Source organism: Neofelis nebulosa, chromosome 2 (genome assembly GCF_028018385.1).
Source record: "Neofelis nebulosa isolate mNeoNeb1 chromosome 2, mNeoNeb1.pri, whole genome shotgun sequence".
Classification (NCBI taxonomy): domain Eukaryota; kingdom Metazoa; phylum Chordata; class Mammalia; order Carnivora; family Felidae; genus Neofelis; species Neofelis nebulosa.
In genome coordinates, this window is record NC_080783.1 from 118,253,829 (window position 1) to 118,273,918 (window position 20,090).

Consider the following 20,090-nt stretch of genomic DNA (forward strand, 5'->3'; position numbering starts at 1 on the left):
TTTCCTTCTGGGCATTCAGAGGAAAATGGCGCTCTCCTTCATCTGTAGCCCTAATCCCAGTTAGACTCTCCTTTGGAAGCCAGTGATCTGGGAATTAGTACTTCATTAAATCTTCCCCACTCTCAGATTATCCTTCAACGGAGACTTATGTGTTCTTTGACTGGCCCATTTCCTGGATAGATATAATAAGGGGTTTCCAGGAGCCCCCAGACTGGCTGGGCTATGAGGACAAAGCCATAGTAGACGGATAATCTCTGTTGTGGAGAAGAAACTGGTATCTCTAGGGCTCTCTATGGTTTCACATGCTGAATTCTATCCTAGGAGTGTGGCCCAGCCATGGTAAATGGCTGTACAGGCAGGAGGAGACTGGTATTGTATTGTATTGATTGTGCAGTCGCATCCACAGCACTTAAATGCTCTAGATACTGTCCTAAGTGCTTTACGCATACTCATTAGTCCTCACAACAACCTGAGGGGGTAATTATTATGATCTCCAATTTATAAAACCGAGATGCACAGAGGTTAAGTTAACTCGCTCGGTGTTACATAGCTAGTGAGCAGGAGAGCCATGGTTCAAACCCGGACGGGCTGGCCTTGGAATCTGCTACATAGGAAAAAAAGAGTGGAACTCTAAGGAATCCAGAATCCAGAACTTAGTTCCAATAGGGCTGCTGCCTCCCTAGGAAATTTGGCCCCATGTTCTTCCCCCTCTTGCTGGTCCTAAGCTTATTCACCCATGAAAAACATCACCCACTAAAGAAGCAAACAATTTTTGCAAAATGTTGGCATGTGCATGAGCAGTGCTAGGTGTGACGGCAATAAGAGGGAGCCAAGGAACGGATCTGGGTTCTGGTCCTGCCTCTGCCACCTACTTTCCTGTGTGTGACACTGACACGTGGTCTCTGCTCTTTGAGCCTCAGTTTCCCTGGCTGTTCCAGATAATCTCTGGGTTTTCCTCTCGCTGTCACAACCTGTGGGCTCTTGGTCATTGCTTTGTCTGGGTTCAGTCCACTCACAGCAACCTCTGTCATTGATGTTTATCGCACTACGACTGGGCCCATGGCCCCGTGCTTAAATTAAGTTGAGGAATTGAGGAGTTGGGAATGAGGGGAGATTAAGGGGAGAGAAAACTCTCAGTTTCTGAATTTTCTCCCCTGTGAAGCATGATCTAACAAGAGATAAGCTTCCATCCACTGGAGTCCAACTGGGAGACCTGTATGCTTTTGTGGGAGGAGCACAGAGGTGAATTTGGGCATTGGCTAAAACTTCTGACCCCCACTCTAGCACTAACTAACCCACTGGGTCACCACGATTGGGTTTCCTCAAGTGTAGGAATGTCTACCTTGTAGAACTGGAAACTGGAATGATTAGTGAAATAAAAATGGAATATATATATATACATACTCTAGCCCAGCATTGGGCACATGGAAGGTGCTCTTGTCTCTTTAGAGAAGAGGGAGCGAGGAGGATGATCCTGGTTAGTGGGGGTGCCCTCTCCCTGCCCTTTGGAGCTTTTCGGTTACCCTTGGTGTCTATTCTGGGTGCTGGTGGCTGTGAGTTGTGAGACCATGTTTCCTATGCTAGCTGATTAGCTCCCTGAGGAGGACAGAATGGAGGTCCCCAAAATACCTGTTCCGTGAAGCAGCACTCTTTTTCTCTGGTGGTGGGAAAAGGATGGAAAAGAGGGATCTCTTGGGCCATGTGCCAGTCTTCCCCTGATGCCCAGGAGGAGCTCAAGGAGGCTCTGTGGACGCTAGGGAGGCGGCTTGTCACTCGCCAGAGGGAGTGGGGAGGGGGGGGTGCCAGGACTGTGGTGATAGCGACAGCGGAGGTCAGCGGGGGAGGAGGAGGGCTCTGTCAGTCTCCTCGGGAGAGGGTGGTGAGGACAGGCTGCAGGGAGGTAGAGGGAAGAAAACTTTTGAAGTGAGCACAGATTATGAGCCTGGAGGGAGGGACCCGGGGGAAGGGGGTGGGGACCGAAAGAGTAGGAAGAAGTGGGAGGAGGGAGGGCGACAGACAGGGAGTCAAAAGCGGGGTGGGAGCGCAACTGGCAAGCTGAGAGCCTGAACGGTGGGCGGTGGAGGAGGCGGCCAGGAGCAGGGGCGGGAAGCCCGCGGACATTCCAGAAAGGAGGACGAGGAGAAGGTAAGGACGGACTTTCCAGAGATGAGACGACCCTTGACGGGAGAGCCTTGAGTTCCAGGCTGGAGAGCAACAAAGCTCCTTCTCTGTCCTGTCTCTGTCCCTGTCCTTGCCCCCTACTCCTGGCTAGTCCCTGAGCCCCTGAGGTTGTGAAGCAGCAGATAAATGACACTTGATTTATAAGGAGTGCTAGAAGTGGGAGGGGAGGGCCCTTGCCTTGGGTCTGGACTTGTGGCTCCAGGGGCATCTTTCAAGCTGCGCGGCAGTCCATCTCCAAGAACTTTGGTTAAGACGGAATTGGCCCTTTAAAAACCAAAACCATCACTGTTTTACGATGCTTCCTCTAGGCTTGGAATCTTTTTTGAAATGCTTTCCGCAGCAGCATCTAGGGGAGTGTTTTGATTTCCACCCCCCTAAGGCATGTTGGGTGGTTTAAAAATATTCCCTGCTTAGTTTCCTGCAGAGTATCGTGTCCCTGCTGGCCTGCCACTTGCTGTCGCTCTCGGAGGAGAGAGGCTGGTGAGCCCCCCAGGGTGGAAGTGGGAGGAGGTGCCCACCGAAGGTCCCCTTTCCTCCTGGGTGCGGGGCCCCTTGGCCTCTCTTCTGAGCATGTGACAAAAGAACCCTGACTTGGGGGTTGAGATGCCCGGGTTCTGGTGCCCTGAGTGGCTGTGTGTCTTTGGGCCAGACACTTCCCCCTTCTGGGCCTCAGTTTCCTCATTTAGAAAATGAAGGGTCTGAAGTAGAATGATCCCTCCAGTCCCATTCAGCAGGAACATTGTACAAGATTATGATTCCTTCGGCTCAAATGCACCTGGGAATCTTGAAAAAGGAAAGCTTCACATGAGGGTTTTACATCTTTCCTGTGCCCTTGCTCAGTTTTAACTTGACCGCCCCTTTCCAGTGTCCCATCATAATGGAGGGATTCCTGGTTTTTATTCCTCGGCGTCTCACAAGGCTCTGGCACATGGGGTCTGACTGGCCGGAGAAAAGGCAGGACAGAGTGAGGAGCACTGGACAGGGAGTCAGGAGACCCAGGAGAAATCCAGCAAAACTGGAGAGGAGACAGCAGCCGGCGTGTGGAGGTGCAGCCCCTCCGTGTTCTAGCTCATGTGGGCTCACCACCGGGGACACGAGCTGGTGTTTATAGGCAGCCCAGCCTGACTTTCATTATCAGCGGGCCCTCATCTTTTCCACCCAATGCCTCCAGAGTCCCAGCCCAGCCCAAGAGCCTGATTCACTGCTCTCTAGGGACAGCTCTGAACTTTCCACCTTCCGGCAGGTTCCCCAGGCCGGCAGCGCTGTTTAGAGCCTACTCCCCTGGCTGTTCCTCCAAGGAGCAGTCCTCTGACATGGCTCGGCTTGCAGAGCACAGAACACCAGGAGGCGTGTCCCCGGCTTCCACACCGGTGCCCTCTGGCCACACTCTCACCCAGAGCCATGAAGTTCATAGAGACATGGCAGGAGCACAATCATACTGTCCTGCTTTGCCTTTGAACCCCATGGACGTTCTCGCCAAGCTCCTGAGACTGGTTCTTGTCTGTTAGCTGCCTCACTCTTGTCCCCTGTCCTGCCATTGGCCAAAAGTCCTAGGCCATGAGGACTGGAAGAGGTCTCTCAGATGTCCCCTCACCTTCTTTGACTGATGGGGAAAACGAAGCCTAGGAAAGGAGGGTGACCTCTGAGGGCTGACGCAGTGAGTCAGGCCAGTTTGCTTGGGAGAACATCCGAGGCTGCTCATGCCAACCTCGGCCCCTTCGGACTCTGTCCTCAGCTGTTTTCTGAGCTTCCATTTCTCTCCAGGCCTCCCTGCTTCTTCCATTTAAGCATCTCTACAGTCCTGTTTTCTGGCAGTGACGCCCACCTGCCCACCTGCACCTCCTCATCTCTGCGGGCCGCCGGGGGCAGGGTGGTGTGCAGTGCAGGGTTCTGGGCTCTGGCCGCCGGCGGGGGCTACCACCATGCAGCTTGGCCTCTTGGAGCCTGGCTGATCCCACCGCACCGATGGAAGCAGGACAGGGAGGCTGTCTGCCTGGATCCGGCAGGAGACCCGTAGTCCTCAGGGCCAGGGAGACCCAAGGCCCGGGCTTAGCTCCCTGTGTCAGGGAAGACCTCCCCCACCTGGGATTCTAGCAGTTCTCTGTGCCAGCTGGCCCCAACGTGGGCTCAAGGATTAAGCTGACCGAAGGGAAGAGATGCCCATTTTTCCAGGAAAGCTTCAGGGCTCCTAGAAAAGAAACTGACTCCTTGTCTCGAGTCGGAAGCTGCTGTTCTTGGAGAATGACAGCTTGAGTCCACTTTGTGATTCACTTGTTTCTGGATATTAGCAAATCAAAAAAAAAAAAATCAGCTTTCAACAATCCACTCACGTTCATAAGGAAAGGGAGTCAGGAGGTCTCAGAATCAGAGGTATTGAAACAGTGCAGAGAGAAGGTAGAATTTATCTAACTCAGAGTCACATTTGGGCTGGAATTTCAGCTGTGTGACCTAGGGAAAATTATTTAATGTCTCTGAGCCCCGGTTTCTTCATCTGCCGAAGAGGTTAATAAATGCCTTCCTTGTAAGGTTTTATGAAGATTAAATAAAATAATGTACAGATTTCCCCCACTACCAGGAAGTTTGCTTTAGGCCACTTCAACTTTTACAAGAGACCTACATTATAGTGTCTGTTTCACTGATGGAAATCCGAAAGAGGATTTATTTTCTTTAAGTTTATTTATTTATTTTTTTAGGTTTATTTGTTTATTTTTTTAAAGTTTATTTATTTATTTTGAGGGAGAGAGAGAGAGCAAGTGGGGAAGGGGAGAGAGAAAGAGAGAGAGAGAGAGAGAGAGAGCATCCCAAGCAGGCTCAGCACTGTCAGCATAGAGCCGGATGCGGAGCTCAAACCCACGAACTGTTCAGATCATGACCCGAGCCAAAATCAAAAGTTGGCTGCTTAACTGACTGAGCCACCCAGGCACTCCCCAAAAGAGGATTTATACTTATGGCAAGGTCATTGCTTCTTCGCTTTACATCATTTTGGCCTACAGATGGTTTCACAGGAGCCCTCTACCTTTTTGGATAGTGGGGGAAACCTGTATTTAAAATGGCTGTTATATATTAAGTGCTCAATGAACAATAGAACCATAGGGTAGAATCCGGATCACCTGGTCCTCAGCCCGTTTCTTTGAACTACCTCTCATTTTATGTAAAAGCCTTTCTACAGGGAAGGCTCATATTGACAAATAATTCTGAGGAAGAACTGCTTGGTTTTTATGACCACAGACTTTTTTTCTGGGACTACTTTTGCTGACCTCTAAGCTGGGGGTCAGAAAATCTAGCTTTGCCTCTGGCTCTGCCACTAACTTGCCACACTATCACAGTTGGTCAAGTCACAGACTCCCCGGATGTTCTCACCTAGAGCTAGAAGGGCCTCAGCAACCATCCAGCTCAACTGCTTTCTTCTCTACACGAGCGAACTAAGGCTCAGGGAGGGGACACGTCTCATCTAGAGTCACAGAGAAACAGCTGGGATTGAAAAGAGGCCCTCTTTCAAGGCTCTTGTTCAGAGATAACTTCCAGGGCCTTAATCCAACCTGGCATCTTCATCGTTCAGAACCTCAGAAGAGGGCAGATTTGGTGAGGGGTCGGGATGGCCCTTCCCTCAGGTCGCAGAATAGACTATCACCTATTTATTTCCCTTCCAAGTAGAACTGAGCCAGCTTCAAACCTACCCTGTGGATGTGCCTTTGGCTTGGTTGGTGAGCAGATCCAAAAGTGCTGCAGTTTCTCAGAAGGCAGGAATTACATGAAGCACACGTTTTGTAATGTGACCTCCAATGGAGTCCATCCCTAGACCCAAAGGCTTGACTTAAGAGAAAAGTCTGGAGGCAGGCCGGACCTATTTCAAGAACGAGAGAGGCCTGATCTGAGTGGGGCCCTGTACCTCCCTTCTTCTCCACGCTTGTCCCCCAGGGTCTGCACACCCAGTGAAATAGTTAACTTACAGTGAAATGAATATCCTTCCCATCGCCCATGTTTTCCTCGCCTCTGACGGTCACCTTCCCCACCCGGTGCTACAATGAGGGTCCCTGTGAATCACTGTAACCGGCCGGCTGCACTGCCAAAGTCTGTGTCATGTTGACTAGTTGGGTCATGCCAGAGAGGAGTTCTTACTGGACATGTCAGAAACGAAGACAAGGGCCTCACCTTCCCGAGGGCCTACTATGTGCCAGATACTGTTCTAGGGGCCTCCACACATCCACGTATTGTTTAACCCCCACAAGGAAACAGTCCCTTTTTTCAGGTGAGGAGGAAACCGGGAGGCTGAGTGGCTTGCCTAAGGGCTCACAACTGGAGCGTGGAGGCAGGGTTCGAATCCCACCATTTCGCAGGAAACGTGAGGCCCCCTACCTATTTTTGTTTCCGCTGTTCTTGTCACGATTTGACATCAATGGAGCACCAAAGCCTGTTGTTTGGCCGGCCGAAAACCCGGCAGTAGACACTGCTGCAGCCAAGAGCACTTAGTGGCTAAAAAAGGAAATAACTTTCTATATGTGAATTCTGGCCAAATGGTGGCAGATGCTGAAGAGTCTGGGAATCCTGAGAACTGGGGGCCGAGGGCTTCGATGGAATCGTTCATTCTAGGAACAGCATATGCAAGGGCTGGCCAGCCAATAAGCCAGAGGCTAACAGCAAAAACCCTGAGCCTCTTCTGGGAAAGTGGGAAGAGCCCTGCTCAGGGAGTTAAGAGACTAGATAGAGTTCTGGTCATAGGTTTGTCACCAGCTGTCAGTGCTGGGGCCTCTTTGCTTTGCTTTCCCTTTGAGAGACACAGAGCGACGGTAGGCTTTGAGTCAGGCAGACCAGCTGCCAAGTCCCTTAGGCAGCATTTGCTACTGGTGTGACTTTGTACAAGTCACTTGACCTCTGAGCCTCAGTTTTCTCAGCTGTAAATTGGGATCATAGCTACTTTCCTACCAGAGTTAACAGAAGGGCTAAAGGTATAGTTGTAAAATGCTTCACACGTGAAAAACTCTCAACTGAGTGGTACCTGTTATCGCTATTCTGAACTTTCCTGGAACCTGGTCTTCAGCTGGTATAAAAATAAGGGATTGGTTTTGATTGATGTCTAGATTCCTTTCAGCTCTACTGTACTATATGAATCTATGACAAGATGGTGGAAATAATAAAGAAATGTAAGCATCCCATAAATTCAATTTTCATTAATACCTGCATAGGTTTTAATCAACCTTTTGGGGGTAATTAATAAGGACCTCCAATATTTCATTGTAATTGAATGTCTCCATTTGCCACTACCTCCCATCCACCTCTTACAAATATTTCTTCTTCTAACAGTTTAAGAAGAAAATTACTTATCCCGGAATAATTCTCCTTCCCCACTTTGCCTGCTCCCTTCCACCCCCGTGGCTTTGAAACAACTGTCTGCCAGTAGAGTGTTTCTGAGCGACCCACTCTGTCCTTGTTAGAATGAAAATAATGAAATGGAGAGAGCGGTTAATTATCTGCCATTGGCGGGAGTCGAAGGGAAATTAAAGTGACACTTCATCTCCTCCATCTGTCTCCTTCTTCTCTCTCATCTCTGTCTCCCTCCCCCCTCTTTAGTGATCAAGCTTCAGGGGTGTAAGCCCCCTGCCCCAGACTTCTGAGAAGGTTGCCCACACTGCCCAGCTCAATAGCTGTAGCTGTATTACCCACATGGTTATTTCCCCGGAGGCTGAAGAGGCTGCCCCAAACCTAAGTCAGGAAAACAGTGGAAATTCTAAATGTGAGAATTACCCCCAAGCACTTAGAACTCAACTCTCGATTCTATTTTTTTTTAAACGTTCTTTTTTTATTTATTTTTGAGAGAGAGGGAGAGACAGAGCATGAACAGGGGAGGGTCAGAGAGAGGGAGACACAGAATCTGAAACAGGCTCCAGGCTCTGAGCTGTCAGCACAGAGCCCAATGCGGGGCTCGAGCTCACGGACCGTGAGATCATGACCTGAGCTGAAGTCAGCCGCTTAACCGACTGAGCCACCCAGGTGCCCCTCAACTCCCAATTCTAATGGTCACTTTGAAAACATCCCTGCAGCGCTCACCTTATGTAAAAGTGGCCAGCCTCTGACTGGTAAGGATTTTTGGAGAAAGGAACTCTAGGTGATTAGATAGAATCCAGCACAGTTGTGAAGACAGGCAGGGGTATTGCTGTCAGACAAGGCCAGAGCTGGTTTTGGTGTCAACTCCTCTGCTTACTGGCCAGTCTTCCTCGAGTGACCTTGCTCAGCCAACCTCCCCCAGCCCGGATAAAAGGGAGGGGGATAATCCCCACTTGCCCAAGTTGTTGGGACAATCAAATGAGAAAACACATGTCAAGAAACTTGCAAAATGTCTGGCACATAGAAAGGTCTCAGTAGCTTTATGTTATTATAATCATCATCGCCTAGACTGAAAGTTTGATTGTTGTGTCACTTGAGGTAAACTAGAAAATGGAGCTGAGCATCTCCAAGGGTAATAAAGATTGCTGATCTGGCTGAAGATCAAGACCACTTTCTTATGCAATCCTCCCTGTATCTCTGCATTTTAGTGAGAAACTGTGGAGGGGGAGGAAGGGGAAATCACAAAGACGTGCACTAATGAATAAGGGACAAAAGGGTTTTGAGATGATGGTCATGCTTGGTGCTTTACTTTATAAAGCCACCCTTGATGTCGGCACAGCACAGGAGTCCCATAAACATTTTCTGAACTGAGCTGCACTGATGTGGTATTATGTCCAAGGACCCTTTAAGTGAGGCCCCGTGGGTCCTTTTACAACAGAATTCTCTTCGTTGGGAAACAAGTCAGCCCTGCTCTGTGCCACATTCCACTGTTTGGTGAGCGGAATTATAGCATGGGCCAGAGTGCTGTTATTATTACCATGAATAACAACCTTTATTGAGAACAAGAGATCTGTCAGATAATGCCCCGAACATGTGTCGTTGTCCAGAATTAGACTCAGGCTCTGCAGAGTGGTCTTATAATCTAATTTTGACAAACTTGGGTGAGCTTCCCCAGTGATCTGTGGGGAGGAAATGGAGAAGCAACAGTCCATGGTGAGCAGGTACATCCAGTCCTGCTCTCAGCTAAGCAGAGGGCTCTGTCACCGACAGACAGAAGGAAGGCTCAGGGGCTGCTGTCTCCTTGGTGTTCTGGTCACCACAGCCATTGTGCAGGTGCCCCAAGGTCACCCTCCCAGGGAGTCCCTCTACTGGCATCAGATGTTTCAAGTGAGCTGAATGCTGTAATGCATTCACTGTGGTTGATTTTTAAAAGTACACGAATTAACCTATCAGGTGCAAGGCACAATGTCAAGCACTAAGAGGAAAGAGTGGGTAGGGGGATTTTAGCGGGAGGATACAATGATGAACAGATATGGGCCTTTTCTTCAAGGATCTCAGGGCTGAGTTGGAGAGATAACACACAGCCAATAGAGCACATCATTCTCATTACGTGTTTGAAACCCCAGTGACTTTACAGTTCAGTCTGAGGCCCAGCTTCTGACTTGGGGTTGGGGTGGGGGCACAGAAATGAGAAGGCAACTGTTATGTGTGGCTCCACACGACAGGATTAGAATCAATAGAAGGAAGAGAATTTTCAAGGGGTCCCCATGGTAGCTTCTTGCTCTCTTGCAATATGCCTTCTTGAGCAGGAGAGACAGGGTGCTGTTTCAGCAGGGTGCTGGGTGGCACCTGTAACCTGGAGCCTACCTAGTTTATGCTACAGCCACTACTAAAGGACATCAGGGTGATTATTGACTGTGCCGTGCCTTATGTCCTCACCTCATCTGAGGGCTGTGTCCCATTAGGGTCTACCCACAGGAGCAAGTCATGTATGAAAAACATGGTCTATCATAGGGGTTGAGAACTACTCTAAACTCCTAGGCATGGCCTCCAAAGCCCTCCATAACCTGCCCCCACCTATTCTTTAGACTCTACCTCCCCTGCTCTGCTCATTGTCCTCTAAAACCATGCTGCTTTTCACTTGGTAGATTTGTTCCTGTGGTTGCCTTTGTCTGGGAGGCCTCCCACCTCCTCACCTCCACAAATGTCACCTCCACTTAACTCCTACTCAAGGGTTGCCTCTTCTGGGAAGCCTGGTGTATTTGCACGTTTGGTTGTGTCTGTATCCGTCACCAGACAGTGAGTTCCTTCAACATTGAGTCTAACTGATCTTTGGGGCCCTAATTGTGAGGGTGAACTGAATTATACTTTCCCATAATCCCCTCAGCACCCCACCCAGTGCTGGTCACATCAAGGGAGCATCATACACATTTTCTTGTTTGCCCAAAAGCTGGCCCCCAGGCCTTATCACTAAATGGTAGTCCAGTCTCAACTCACTGCCCCAGGGTGAGAAGAAGCTTTTGAAGTACTGAAGGGGGAGACATAAGAATCGATGGGCTCTACCCTTGGAAGGAAGATGGAGGGAAGCATTCTGGTGTGCACCAGACTGGACCAGAAACTCAGTGGTCTAGGTTCTGTCTCCATTTGTCCTCATCTCTTCAAGCAGGTCTTTTACCTTCTGTAGATGTCTCCTCTGCACAACAGAGGCGACAGTCATCACCCCACAAAGTGGCTCTGAGGATTCCTCTGTTCAGCAATAAAAATTGAGGGTCTATATGTTCTGAAGGTATTCAATTGTGAACAAAAAACAAACGTGGTCCCGCACTCTTGGAGTCAACAAGAGAAGGTAGGAGAAGCATGTTTTGAGCTGTGTAGGGTTTTATTTTTTCTTGCTGGACTTAAGGAAGATTTGAGCCTCCTTTTGATCACTCTGTAATCTTACTGCTAGATGAAGCATTTTTTTTTTCAATCATTAAGAAAGCATTTATTATGGGGGCACCTGAGTGGCTCCGTTGATTAAGTGTCTGATTTCAGCTCAGGTCATGGTCTCGTGGTTTGTGGGTTCAAGACCCACATTGGGCTCTCTGCTGTCAGTGCGGAGCCAGCTTTGGATCCTCTGTCTCCCTCTCTCTGCTCCTCCCTTTCTCAGAAAACAACAAAACAAAACAAAACACCAAAAATAAACAAATAAGAAAGCATTTATTATTTACCTAACGTGGGAACCTAATGCAATAAGAATACAAAGTAGAAGACAGGGCTTTTGACTTGGAGAAATCTGTTACTCATTTGAAGGGAAAAGCTGTTAAATCCTTGAGGGCAGGACTCTTGCTTGATGTTATTGGATCAACAGACATCCCTGAGGGCCCAGTAAGTGCCCTCTCTTAGATATAATTTTCAGTACCCAGAACAGTGGTAGGCACATAGCGGGGACTCAAAAAAGTACTTGTGGGGTGGCTGATAGAAAATTTTGGAAAATCAGTGTAAAGCAGCATATAAGTAAGAATGTACCCTATAGGCTGAACAGTAATTTAGAGTCTTTAGAGTTCAGGAGACATCAAAGAGGGCTGGGATCAATTTGAGGAAAGACTTCTCCATTTCTACCTAGATCTGTGGGGTCATAGGAAAAGGTCCTGGCTGTGAGCTTATGTTAACCCAGGTTGCTCTAATTTGGTTTTCTTTGAAAACACTGGCTGTGTAGGAAGGCAACAATGCTAACACTGGACTGGGAATGTAGGTACCTGAATTTTGTGTGTAGCCACGTAATACACAAAGTAGGGGAATAAAATGATTCCTGCTCACTGTACACAAAAGCTTTCCTTTGGCCCTTTCCCTCTTATCTAAGCACCATGTCACTGTTACCAAGCAAGTTCCCTGGTGACTCTTCCAAATGTTTGCTTTGTCCCAGGATATGACACGCATAGAGAGGATGTTGAAGGTTTTGGAGCGAAGAAACTACAGAGTTGGGATGTTCTCATCTGGCTTCCAGGGACCATCTCTTTTGCCTTGGGGATTTCGGTTGTATCAGTTGCAAAAGGCTGTAGAGTTCAATTATCCAGGGTTCCTCAGAAGGTCCTGACCTAACGAGGCCCTCCCCAACTCCCTAAGCCAGAGCCAACTCCCCCGAGGTGTTCCCAGAGCACACTAAACTTTCTTCATGTTAACACACATCATGCTTTATTGCAATTATGTGTTTGGTCTCTCCCCTTCATTAAGGTATATGAAGGCAGTTAAGTTCAGTAAAAGCAGGGACTCCTTATTTGTCTTTTTAACTGCTGTGTCTTAAGGGTCTTGTATGATACCTGGTAACCACTCCTATTAAATGGATCAATGAGGGCGCCTGGGGGGCTCAGTCGGTGAAGCCTCCGACTTCAGCTCAGGTCACTATCTCGCGGTCCGTGAGTTCGAGCCCCGCGTCGGGCTCTGGGCTGCCGGCTCAGAGCCTGGAGCCTGCTTCAGATTCTGTGTCTCCCTCTCTCTCTGCCCCTCCCCCGTTCATGCTCTGTCTCTCTGTCTCAAAAATAAATAAACGTTAAAAAAAAATTTAAATGGATGAATGAAAGGGAAGGACTTCGTAGGTAGAGAGGAAAGGAGCTAAGACAAAGAGAGGTGAGAAGGTGTGGGCCATGTATACTCCCCATTTGTGAGTGGGGAGTTGTGTAGCCTAAGTATTGGGTATGTGAGCGGAATGGGAAAAAAGGATGTAGCTGTGCTGTGGAGGATCTCAAGTTGAAGTTAAAGGGTCTGAACTTCATAAGCAGTAGGAAGCCAGTGAAGATCACAGCTAAAGCAGTGAGGTGTATTATTGCCATTGTATTTGATAGAATTTATTCATGGCATGGGCAGCTTCCTTTGCCCCTTCTGACACACTTCCTGCCAAGAAACGGATAATAATCTACAAAACATTTTGTATGCTGTACACCCAGTAAACTCAATGAATATCTAATCTACATATTTCTTTGGCTGAGTCCCCCCCAAAGGGACCCAGTGTAGCTGGGAAACTGACTCTCATATTATAAACTGAGCAACTGGTACATGGTAGCAGTTTTAAGTTTCTCTGACCTCGCCTAAGTCATCCAGGAAGTCGCAGATGCGCAGTCCCGTCACCTGTTTGCGGGCTCCAGGGCACATGGAGTCTGCGTCACCCCCCCACCTCGTCAGCTAGTTTCTCTTGTTCCCTCCCCCTGAGGGAGCCTACCTGATGTAACCGTCTTTCTCCTATTCCACCGCGCTTTCTTTCTTCCAGGTGGGATCCCTTGCACCGCAAGTGAGGGGGGCAGCAGTCAAGCCTCTTGGCAGACCAGACCAAAGCGTCACATTCTTTGCCCGGGACTATTTTTAGATCTCCTGGGGGACATGCAAGGAATGAGCGACACAAAAGATCAAGGGGAAAGTCTTCAGGGACTGAGGGCAGTTTGGAAAACTTGCCCCAAATTTTGGAAGGATATGACATTTGTTTCTATTTTTCCTTTTGTGTCTTTTTTATTTCCATTTCTGTTTCCCTTTCACTTTCTCCCCTTCTGCTCTTCCATCTGTTCTTTGTAATGCAAATCTCTTCTTTCTTCTCCTTCCCCCTCCTTCTCCATTCTTGTTCTTTCTTACCATTTCCCTTGCTAGTAAAGTCTGCCTTTTATTCTTTAGTTTTTATATGGGAAGGACTGTGCTAAGTGCTTTTTATACATCACCTCATAACTCTCTATGAGATAAATAACAGTATCCTCATTTTGCAGATGGGCAATTGAGATACAGATCCAGTAGCTTCTCCAAGCTCAGTGGTATTTAGGGATTTGAACTCCACTTAGCTAACCCCCAAACTGCCTTCTCGTAACCACTACGTGGTCTTTCCTTTTCCATTCCCAACTCCCTCTGGTCCTTTCCCTCTTTTTGCTCCTCCTCTCCCCTTCTCTCCTTTCCCATGTCTCCCCCACCCGCCCCACTTTCTCTCCCTCCCCTCTCTCAGACACTCAGCACATCCTGGTCCCTGCACGTGTGTGGATGACCCTGAAGGTGCTGAACACTAGGCACGTGCCTAGAAGAGATGACAGATCATTCAAACTCTTATCTAATCAGCCATTTTCCTTTTGAGCAAACGCTCCACAATTTTCCACATTTGGAGGCTAAGGGAGGGGGGGACCCTTCACCACCTAAAGGAAAGGGCAGATGTCTGATCGCAAGCCAGAGGAAAGGCCTCAAGACCTGGATGGGTCTTTGATATGGAGGGGAACAGAGATAAAGCCCTTTACACTCATGTGCGGACTCTCAGGGGTGGGCAGCAGAGGCCTGGCAGAAGACAGGGCCAGGAGGCTGGTCTCTGTCAAGGAGATCCCAACTCAGGAGTCCAGGGAGACTGCATCATGAAATATGGCACCCCACCCTGTCCTCCCTCGTATGCATAAAGAATGTTCAGATAGGAACCAGGGGCACATCGGCAGTAAAGATGTGAAGGTCAAGGTTTGAACTTGGCAATCTCTAAGATGCCAGTAGATTCTGAGGTTCTGTCCTTCCAAGAAGGGAATATTTATGTTCGGTTCCCTCCTTTTTTTATTCATTATAATATTTTATCACTCTGTTGATTAGGATTGTTTAGAGGCTTCAGCCATAAGGACATTTATTACTCATCAAGTAAGAATTCTGGAGGTAGGAGATTCAAGGGTTGATTCAGAGGCCTCAGGATATTGGTTGGCATTTCTGAGAATCTTTGGACAGCTTCAGATATCTTGACTCACACAGGCCTGTCCACACAGGAGGTAGTGGGGGTGGGCGAGACCTCCAGCAAGGTTCCCTCCATTTACTGGGGAATGGAAAAACAGTTTCTAGAGCACTCCCTCTACATTAGACTCTCCCCATACCTGGGTGACCAGATCTCACTGCAGTGGAGACTGAGAAGTGAAATCTGGCCTTTTTACCCTGCTACAGGGATGCGGGCAAGGAATAGGGAATTGGTTTGCTCTTGGGTAGGGAATACCAGAGCTTGCCACCCCTCCTTCATTCACTCAACTAAGATTTACTAAGCACCCACTCCAGGCTAGGCTCTGGGCCAGGTGATGATGATACAGAGGAAAAGGCAATCTCTGTTCTCAAGGAGCCCCTACTGGAAGAACGCAGATAGGCAAAGGACCACAAAACAAGATGGCAAGTGCTAGGAGGGAACTGAGTGTCCTCAGGGCCACCACAGGAGCCTAAGAGGCTCAGCTTGAAGGATCAGGGAGCTTGGAGGGACCCCTGACTAGGTTAAAGTTCTAAAGGGTTAATAGGATTCAGCTAGGGGTGAGGGGGCATGTGGCTGGGAAGAGGGCATCTGGGAATCTTCTAGGATATGGAACCAAAGGCACTCATGGGGACAGACAGGAAATGAGGCCGAGGAAGCAGGCAAGGGCCTGACGAGAGAAGGTTTTGTTTGGGGCATTTATTCTGGATTTGAGGAGGAGCAGGTCTGGGCATGGGTGCCTTCTGAACGCGGGAGGATAGGCCGAGCTGTATGGTTGCAGTGGCCGCACCACACTGAGGCACAGCAGGTGGGCACGAACCCGAGCACTCATCTGCAGTGCTTTTCGCTGGTGTGACCCAACACGTTTTTGTTCGCCACCTCCCAAGACAGCTGGGCCGTGTCCGAAGACTAGAGAATGCATCCTAAGAAGCCAGACTTGCTGCCCCCTCACCTACTCCTTCCCCTTCGCCCAGTTCTGCCTTCTGAAGCCAGAATAATTCTTTTTCACCCCAGAGCCGTTCAAACCTATGGAACATTTGAGTTATGATTCCCAACATGTCATATACCTCAACTCATTTAACCCTCAGGACACTGACGTAGCTATAGTCTATCCCCATTTTACAGACAAGGAAGCAGACTCAGTGAGGCAGATGGCCAGCCTCGTGATGGCAGAGACCAGTCCTGTGTGTTTTCCACTTCACCAGCATTTCTCCAGACGTGGCCCTTGGACAGCCAGCCTCAGAACAACCTGGGCTGCTTGGGGCAAATCCTGATCCCAGGGGCCACCCCAGACCTCTTGAAGTAGACTCTCTCAAGGTAATAGCACAAAATCCACACCGTAACACACTCCTCAGTCGATTTCCAGATCCATTCAAGTGTGGGAATCACACTTGAATCTTGCTAACACAACCATTTTTAATCTTCTCTTTCCTTTTATTTTTTGCTGGCCTGGAAAAAAAAAAAGAGAGAGAGAGAGAGAGAGAGCTTTTTAGGTGAATTTGACTCCTGAGTTGTCCTTTTTTAAAGAACACATTGGCATGGACCGGTGGCATCCCAGAGCATGACTGGACCCTCGAGACTCTGCAAGCCTCCCTCTCTTTTTCTCTCTTTCTCTGCCCCATTTGCAGAAGTCCTGGTGGCTGTCCCCCACTGAGCCGGAATGGGTGACTGGAGCTTCCTGGGAGAGTTCCTCGAGGAGGTACACAAGCACTCCACGGTGATCGGTAAGGTCTGGCTCACCGTCCTCTTCATATTCCGCATGCTGGTGCTGGGCACGGCGGCCGAGTCATCCTGGGGGGATGAGCAGGCGGACTTCCAGTGTGACACCCAGCAGCCCGGCTGCGAGAACGTCTGCTACGACCAAGCCTTCCCCATCTCGCACATTCGCTACTGGGTGCTGCAGACCATCTTCGTGTCCACGCCGTCACTCGTGTACATGGGCCACGCCATGCACACCGTGCGCATGCAGGAGAAGCGGAAGCTGCGGGAGGCCGAGAGGGCCAAAGAGGTCCAGGGTGCTGGCTCTTACGAGTATCCCGTGGCTGAGAAGGCAGAGCTGTCCTGCTGGGAAGAAGCGAATGGAAGGATTGTCCTCCAGGGCACTCTGCTCAACACCTATGTCTGCAGCATCCTGATCCGCACTACCATGGAGGTGGCCTTCATTGTGGGCCAGTACCTCCTCTACGGGATCTTCCTGGACACCCTGCATGTCTGCCGCAGGAGTCCCTGCCCCCACCCTGTCAACTGTTATGTCTCCCGGCCCACGGAGAAGAATGTCTTCATCGTCTTTATGCTGGCGGTGGCCGCACTGTCCCTCTTCCTCAGCCTGGCTGAGCTCTACCACCTGGGCTGGAAGAAGATCAGGCAGCGCTTTGCCAAATCTCGGCAGGGCACGGCTGAGTGTCAGCTTCCTGGTCCGATTGCCGGCATAGTCCAGAACTGCACACCACCCCCTGACTTCAATCAGTGCCTGGAGAATGGCCCTGGGGGGAAATTCTTCAATCCCTTCAGTAACAAGATGGCTTCCCAGCAGAACACAGACAACCTGGCCACTGAGCAAGTGCAAGGCCAGGAGCAGATTCCTGGGGAGGGTTTCATTCACATCCGTTATGCCCAGAAGCCTGAGGTACCCAATGGAGCCTCTCCAGGCCACCGCATCCCCCATGGTTACCAGAGCGACAAGCGCCGTCTCAGCAAGGCCAGCAGCAAGGCCAGGTCAGATGACCTATCAGTGTGACCCTCCAGTGTGGGGGAACCAGGACCAGGTGGGAACAAAAGAGGCTCAGAGAGGGAAGATGTGTCCCTACCGACCCCATCTCTCATTCTCATATCTGCTCTGCTCCTTTTGGGCTCTGGGTCTCAAGGCCATTGCTCATTTATTCCAGAAGGTAGGACCAGGGCTCTGCAAGTGCAGGCAGAGACATGGCTTCCCACCCAGGCTACTGTCCCTTCCCCATCCTCTACCCAGTGTACCTAGAAGACTTTCAGATTCTTTAGTCAAGGGGGTAGAGGAAGAAAAGAGAACTGTGGCAAATCTGGCCTGGGAGGGATAGCCAGAAGGATAAGATGGCTCCCTACATACCAGCCACATACCAGATGGGTTCTCCAAGTTCCTATGGCTTCCTTGACCTGATCACCCTTCTTCCTGCAAGAAAGAGCCCAACGTTCCTAGCCAATAAAGAGCATGAATCAAGGACCTTACATTAGATGCGCTCTTGAATCTGTTGTCTCTGTGGGTCAAACCTTGGAGTGACAATGAGGTGGCCTTGGGCTGCCCTTGGCTGTCCTCCCTCTATCCAGTCTTACTTAAAAAGAGGCCCTTGGAACTTGACCAGCAACCTCAACTTTACAAGTGCTTTGGTATGTACCTCTGGCAAATGTCCCACTTGGTGATGCTGCAAACTTTACTTCTGCCAGAGTGACAACTAACTAGCCCATGGGGGTGCACACTCCCCTAGGGAGCGACTGTGTACACAGGCCCCACTGGAATCCCTGCCACCACCTGTCATCCTGTGGCTCTTTTACAGCTCAACCTGATAATAGAAACCATCCCATCCCTCCCTTCCTTGGTTGTTCACTCAGTGCTCCCCTAAAGACCTTATCGACCAGAATGCCCAAGAAGCTGTCGTCCTCTCTCAGATCCTGACCAGATCACCAGCCACAAAGGCCAGTGGAATTTCCCTAGGTCTTATTAAAACAAAGATGGCATTGTGCTTCTCAGATTCCCGTTGGGAAAAAATAATTCTGCTGTGAAGATAAAATTGAAAAAAAAAAGAGAGAAAATACTGGAAAACTATTTTTCCCTCCTATTTATTTCCCTTGCTGACTGCCAACTTAGAGTGCCAAGAGGAGGTGTGATGACAGCTATGGAGCCCCCAGATCTCTCTCTCCCTGGAGGGCTTAGCAGGGGCATGGAAGCAGTAAGGGAATCTCCAGCTCTCTTGGCAGGGGCCTCATTTAAGAGCACACAAATTCCTATGTCTCCCTGGTGCTCCTAATGAGACTGCCAGAAAGCAGTGGGGACTGCAGACTGTGAAAAAGCCCTGCCTTCCCAGGGACTGGCGTGGTTTCTCTGTTCAGTCCATCCATAATGGGTGGCTGCCATTTTGGATGAAGGTAAAGGATGCTCAGAATTGGATACTGAGACTTACAGGGAGATGATTACTTCTTAAAATGCATATGTGTGTGTGTGTGTGTGTGTGTGTGTGGGTGTGCACACGTGTGCCAATAGGGTGGGGAGGGGGAGGGGGAGGAGAGTCTGAAATAAGGAAAGGAAACCTTAAAGGAAATTGTATCTTCCTGCCCTCACCTCCAGATGCCTGGCAGAGGGACTGAACCTCACTGTTTATAGTGGCATTGGCCTGTGTAGGTGAGAGTTCGAGGCAGAGGAGGGTGAAGGTTCAGAGGTAGGCTCAGCCTCTGCCCCACTCACCCATCTCCAGGCCCCTTTGCTTATTGGCTATTGGTGGGTAGAGAGAAGTATGAGGGTAGAGAGTTGGAGGGGACTGACCAGGATGCCATTTAGGGAAGAATGACTGCTCATTCCAGGTCCCTAGAGAAGACACCTTTTTATCTATTGTCTGGCATTGGCATGAAGACTGTCCAAAACAAAACCAGGAAGACTCTCCTTCCATCTCTAAAATGGGTTTGTTTTGTGAAATGGGTGTTATTGGATTAGAAATCCTATGAGATTATCCTTGATGATGGGACTTTCAGTAATGAAACAGGAAATGATATGTGTAGTGTGTCTTAATAAAATTTGGCCCTGCATGTCGCTTTGGTGTCTCTTTCATGCCGCGACCACAAAGAAGGACGGCGGACTTGGTAGGGGAGGGAAGCACTCGGACCCCACCCATCAGCCAGTAATGCAAACAGTTTTGGAGTCCAGCCTGCAAGGGTGAAAATCCCAGCTTCTGATTGACAGCTGGGCTCCAGCAAGCTACTTAATCTTTGAACCTTGGTTTCCTCGTCTGTAAATTGAGCTTTGTAGTATCTACCTTATTGAGTTGTTAAATGAGAGACCGTAAAGAGTTCAACAGAATGCCTGGGAAATAATATCTGTCACTAAATTATAATCATTGATATTGTTGTCATTATTGTCTTTATTATTTTCATTATTGTGTTGAATTCATAGCATCTGAAAACCTGGGATGTCAAGAGATGATTCCAGAACTTTCCCCACGGAGCTCACAATCTACCAATTAACTGAGGTGGTCCAATTAACTGAGGTCAAATTAACTCAAATTAACACAGAGGGAACAATTGGAATAGAATTAAATGGGAATTCATTTATTATCAATTCTAAGAACCACAGGCTCTGGGAAGTGAAACACAGGACGAAATGACATGGAACAGGACACTTGGCCTGGGCCTCAAGAGGCTG

At 49.1% G+C, this 20,090-nt stretch overlaps 1 protein-coding gene and 1 long non-coding RNA gene across 2 annotated transcripts in view; one reads left to right on the forward strand and one right to left on the reverse strand.

The window, feature by feature from the left end:
* Positions 1-2,012: 2,012 nt before the first annotated feature.
* Positions 2,013-19,477, forward strand: GJA5 (gap junction protein alpha 5). Its single transcript, XM_058695456.1, has 2 exons — positions 2,013-2,145; positions 16,336-19,477. Exon 2 carries the CDS (start codon positions 16,368-16,370, stop codon positions 17,442-17,444), a length of 1,077 nt encoding a protein of 358 aa, XP_058551439.1. The 5' UTR covers positions 2,013-2,145; positions 16,336-16,367; the 3' UTR covers positions 17,445-19,477.
* The window catches only part of LOC131492033 (uncharacterized), a 65,833-nt gene continuing 59,692 nt past the window's right edge, over positions 13,950-20,090 (reverse strand). The window contains exon 3 of the long non-coding RNA XR_009251807.1: positions 13,950-16,156. This is a non-coding gene — a long non-coding RNA (uncharacterized LOC131492033). The remainder of the gene's footprint in view (positions 16,157-20,090) is intronic.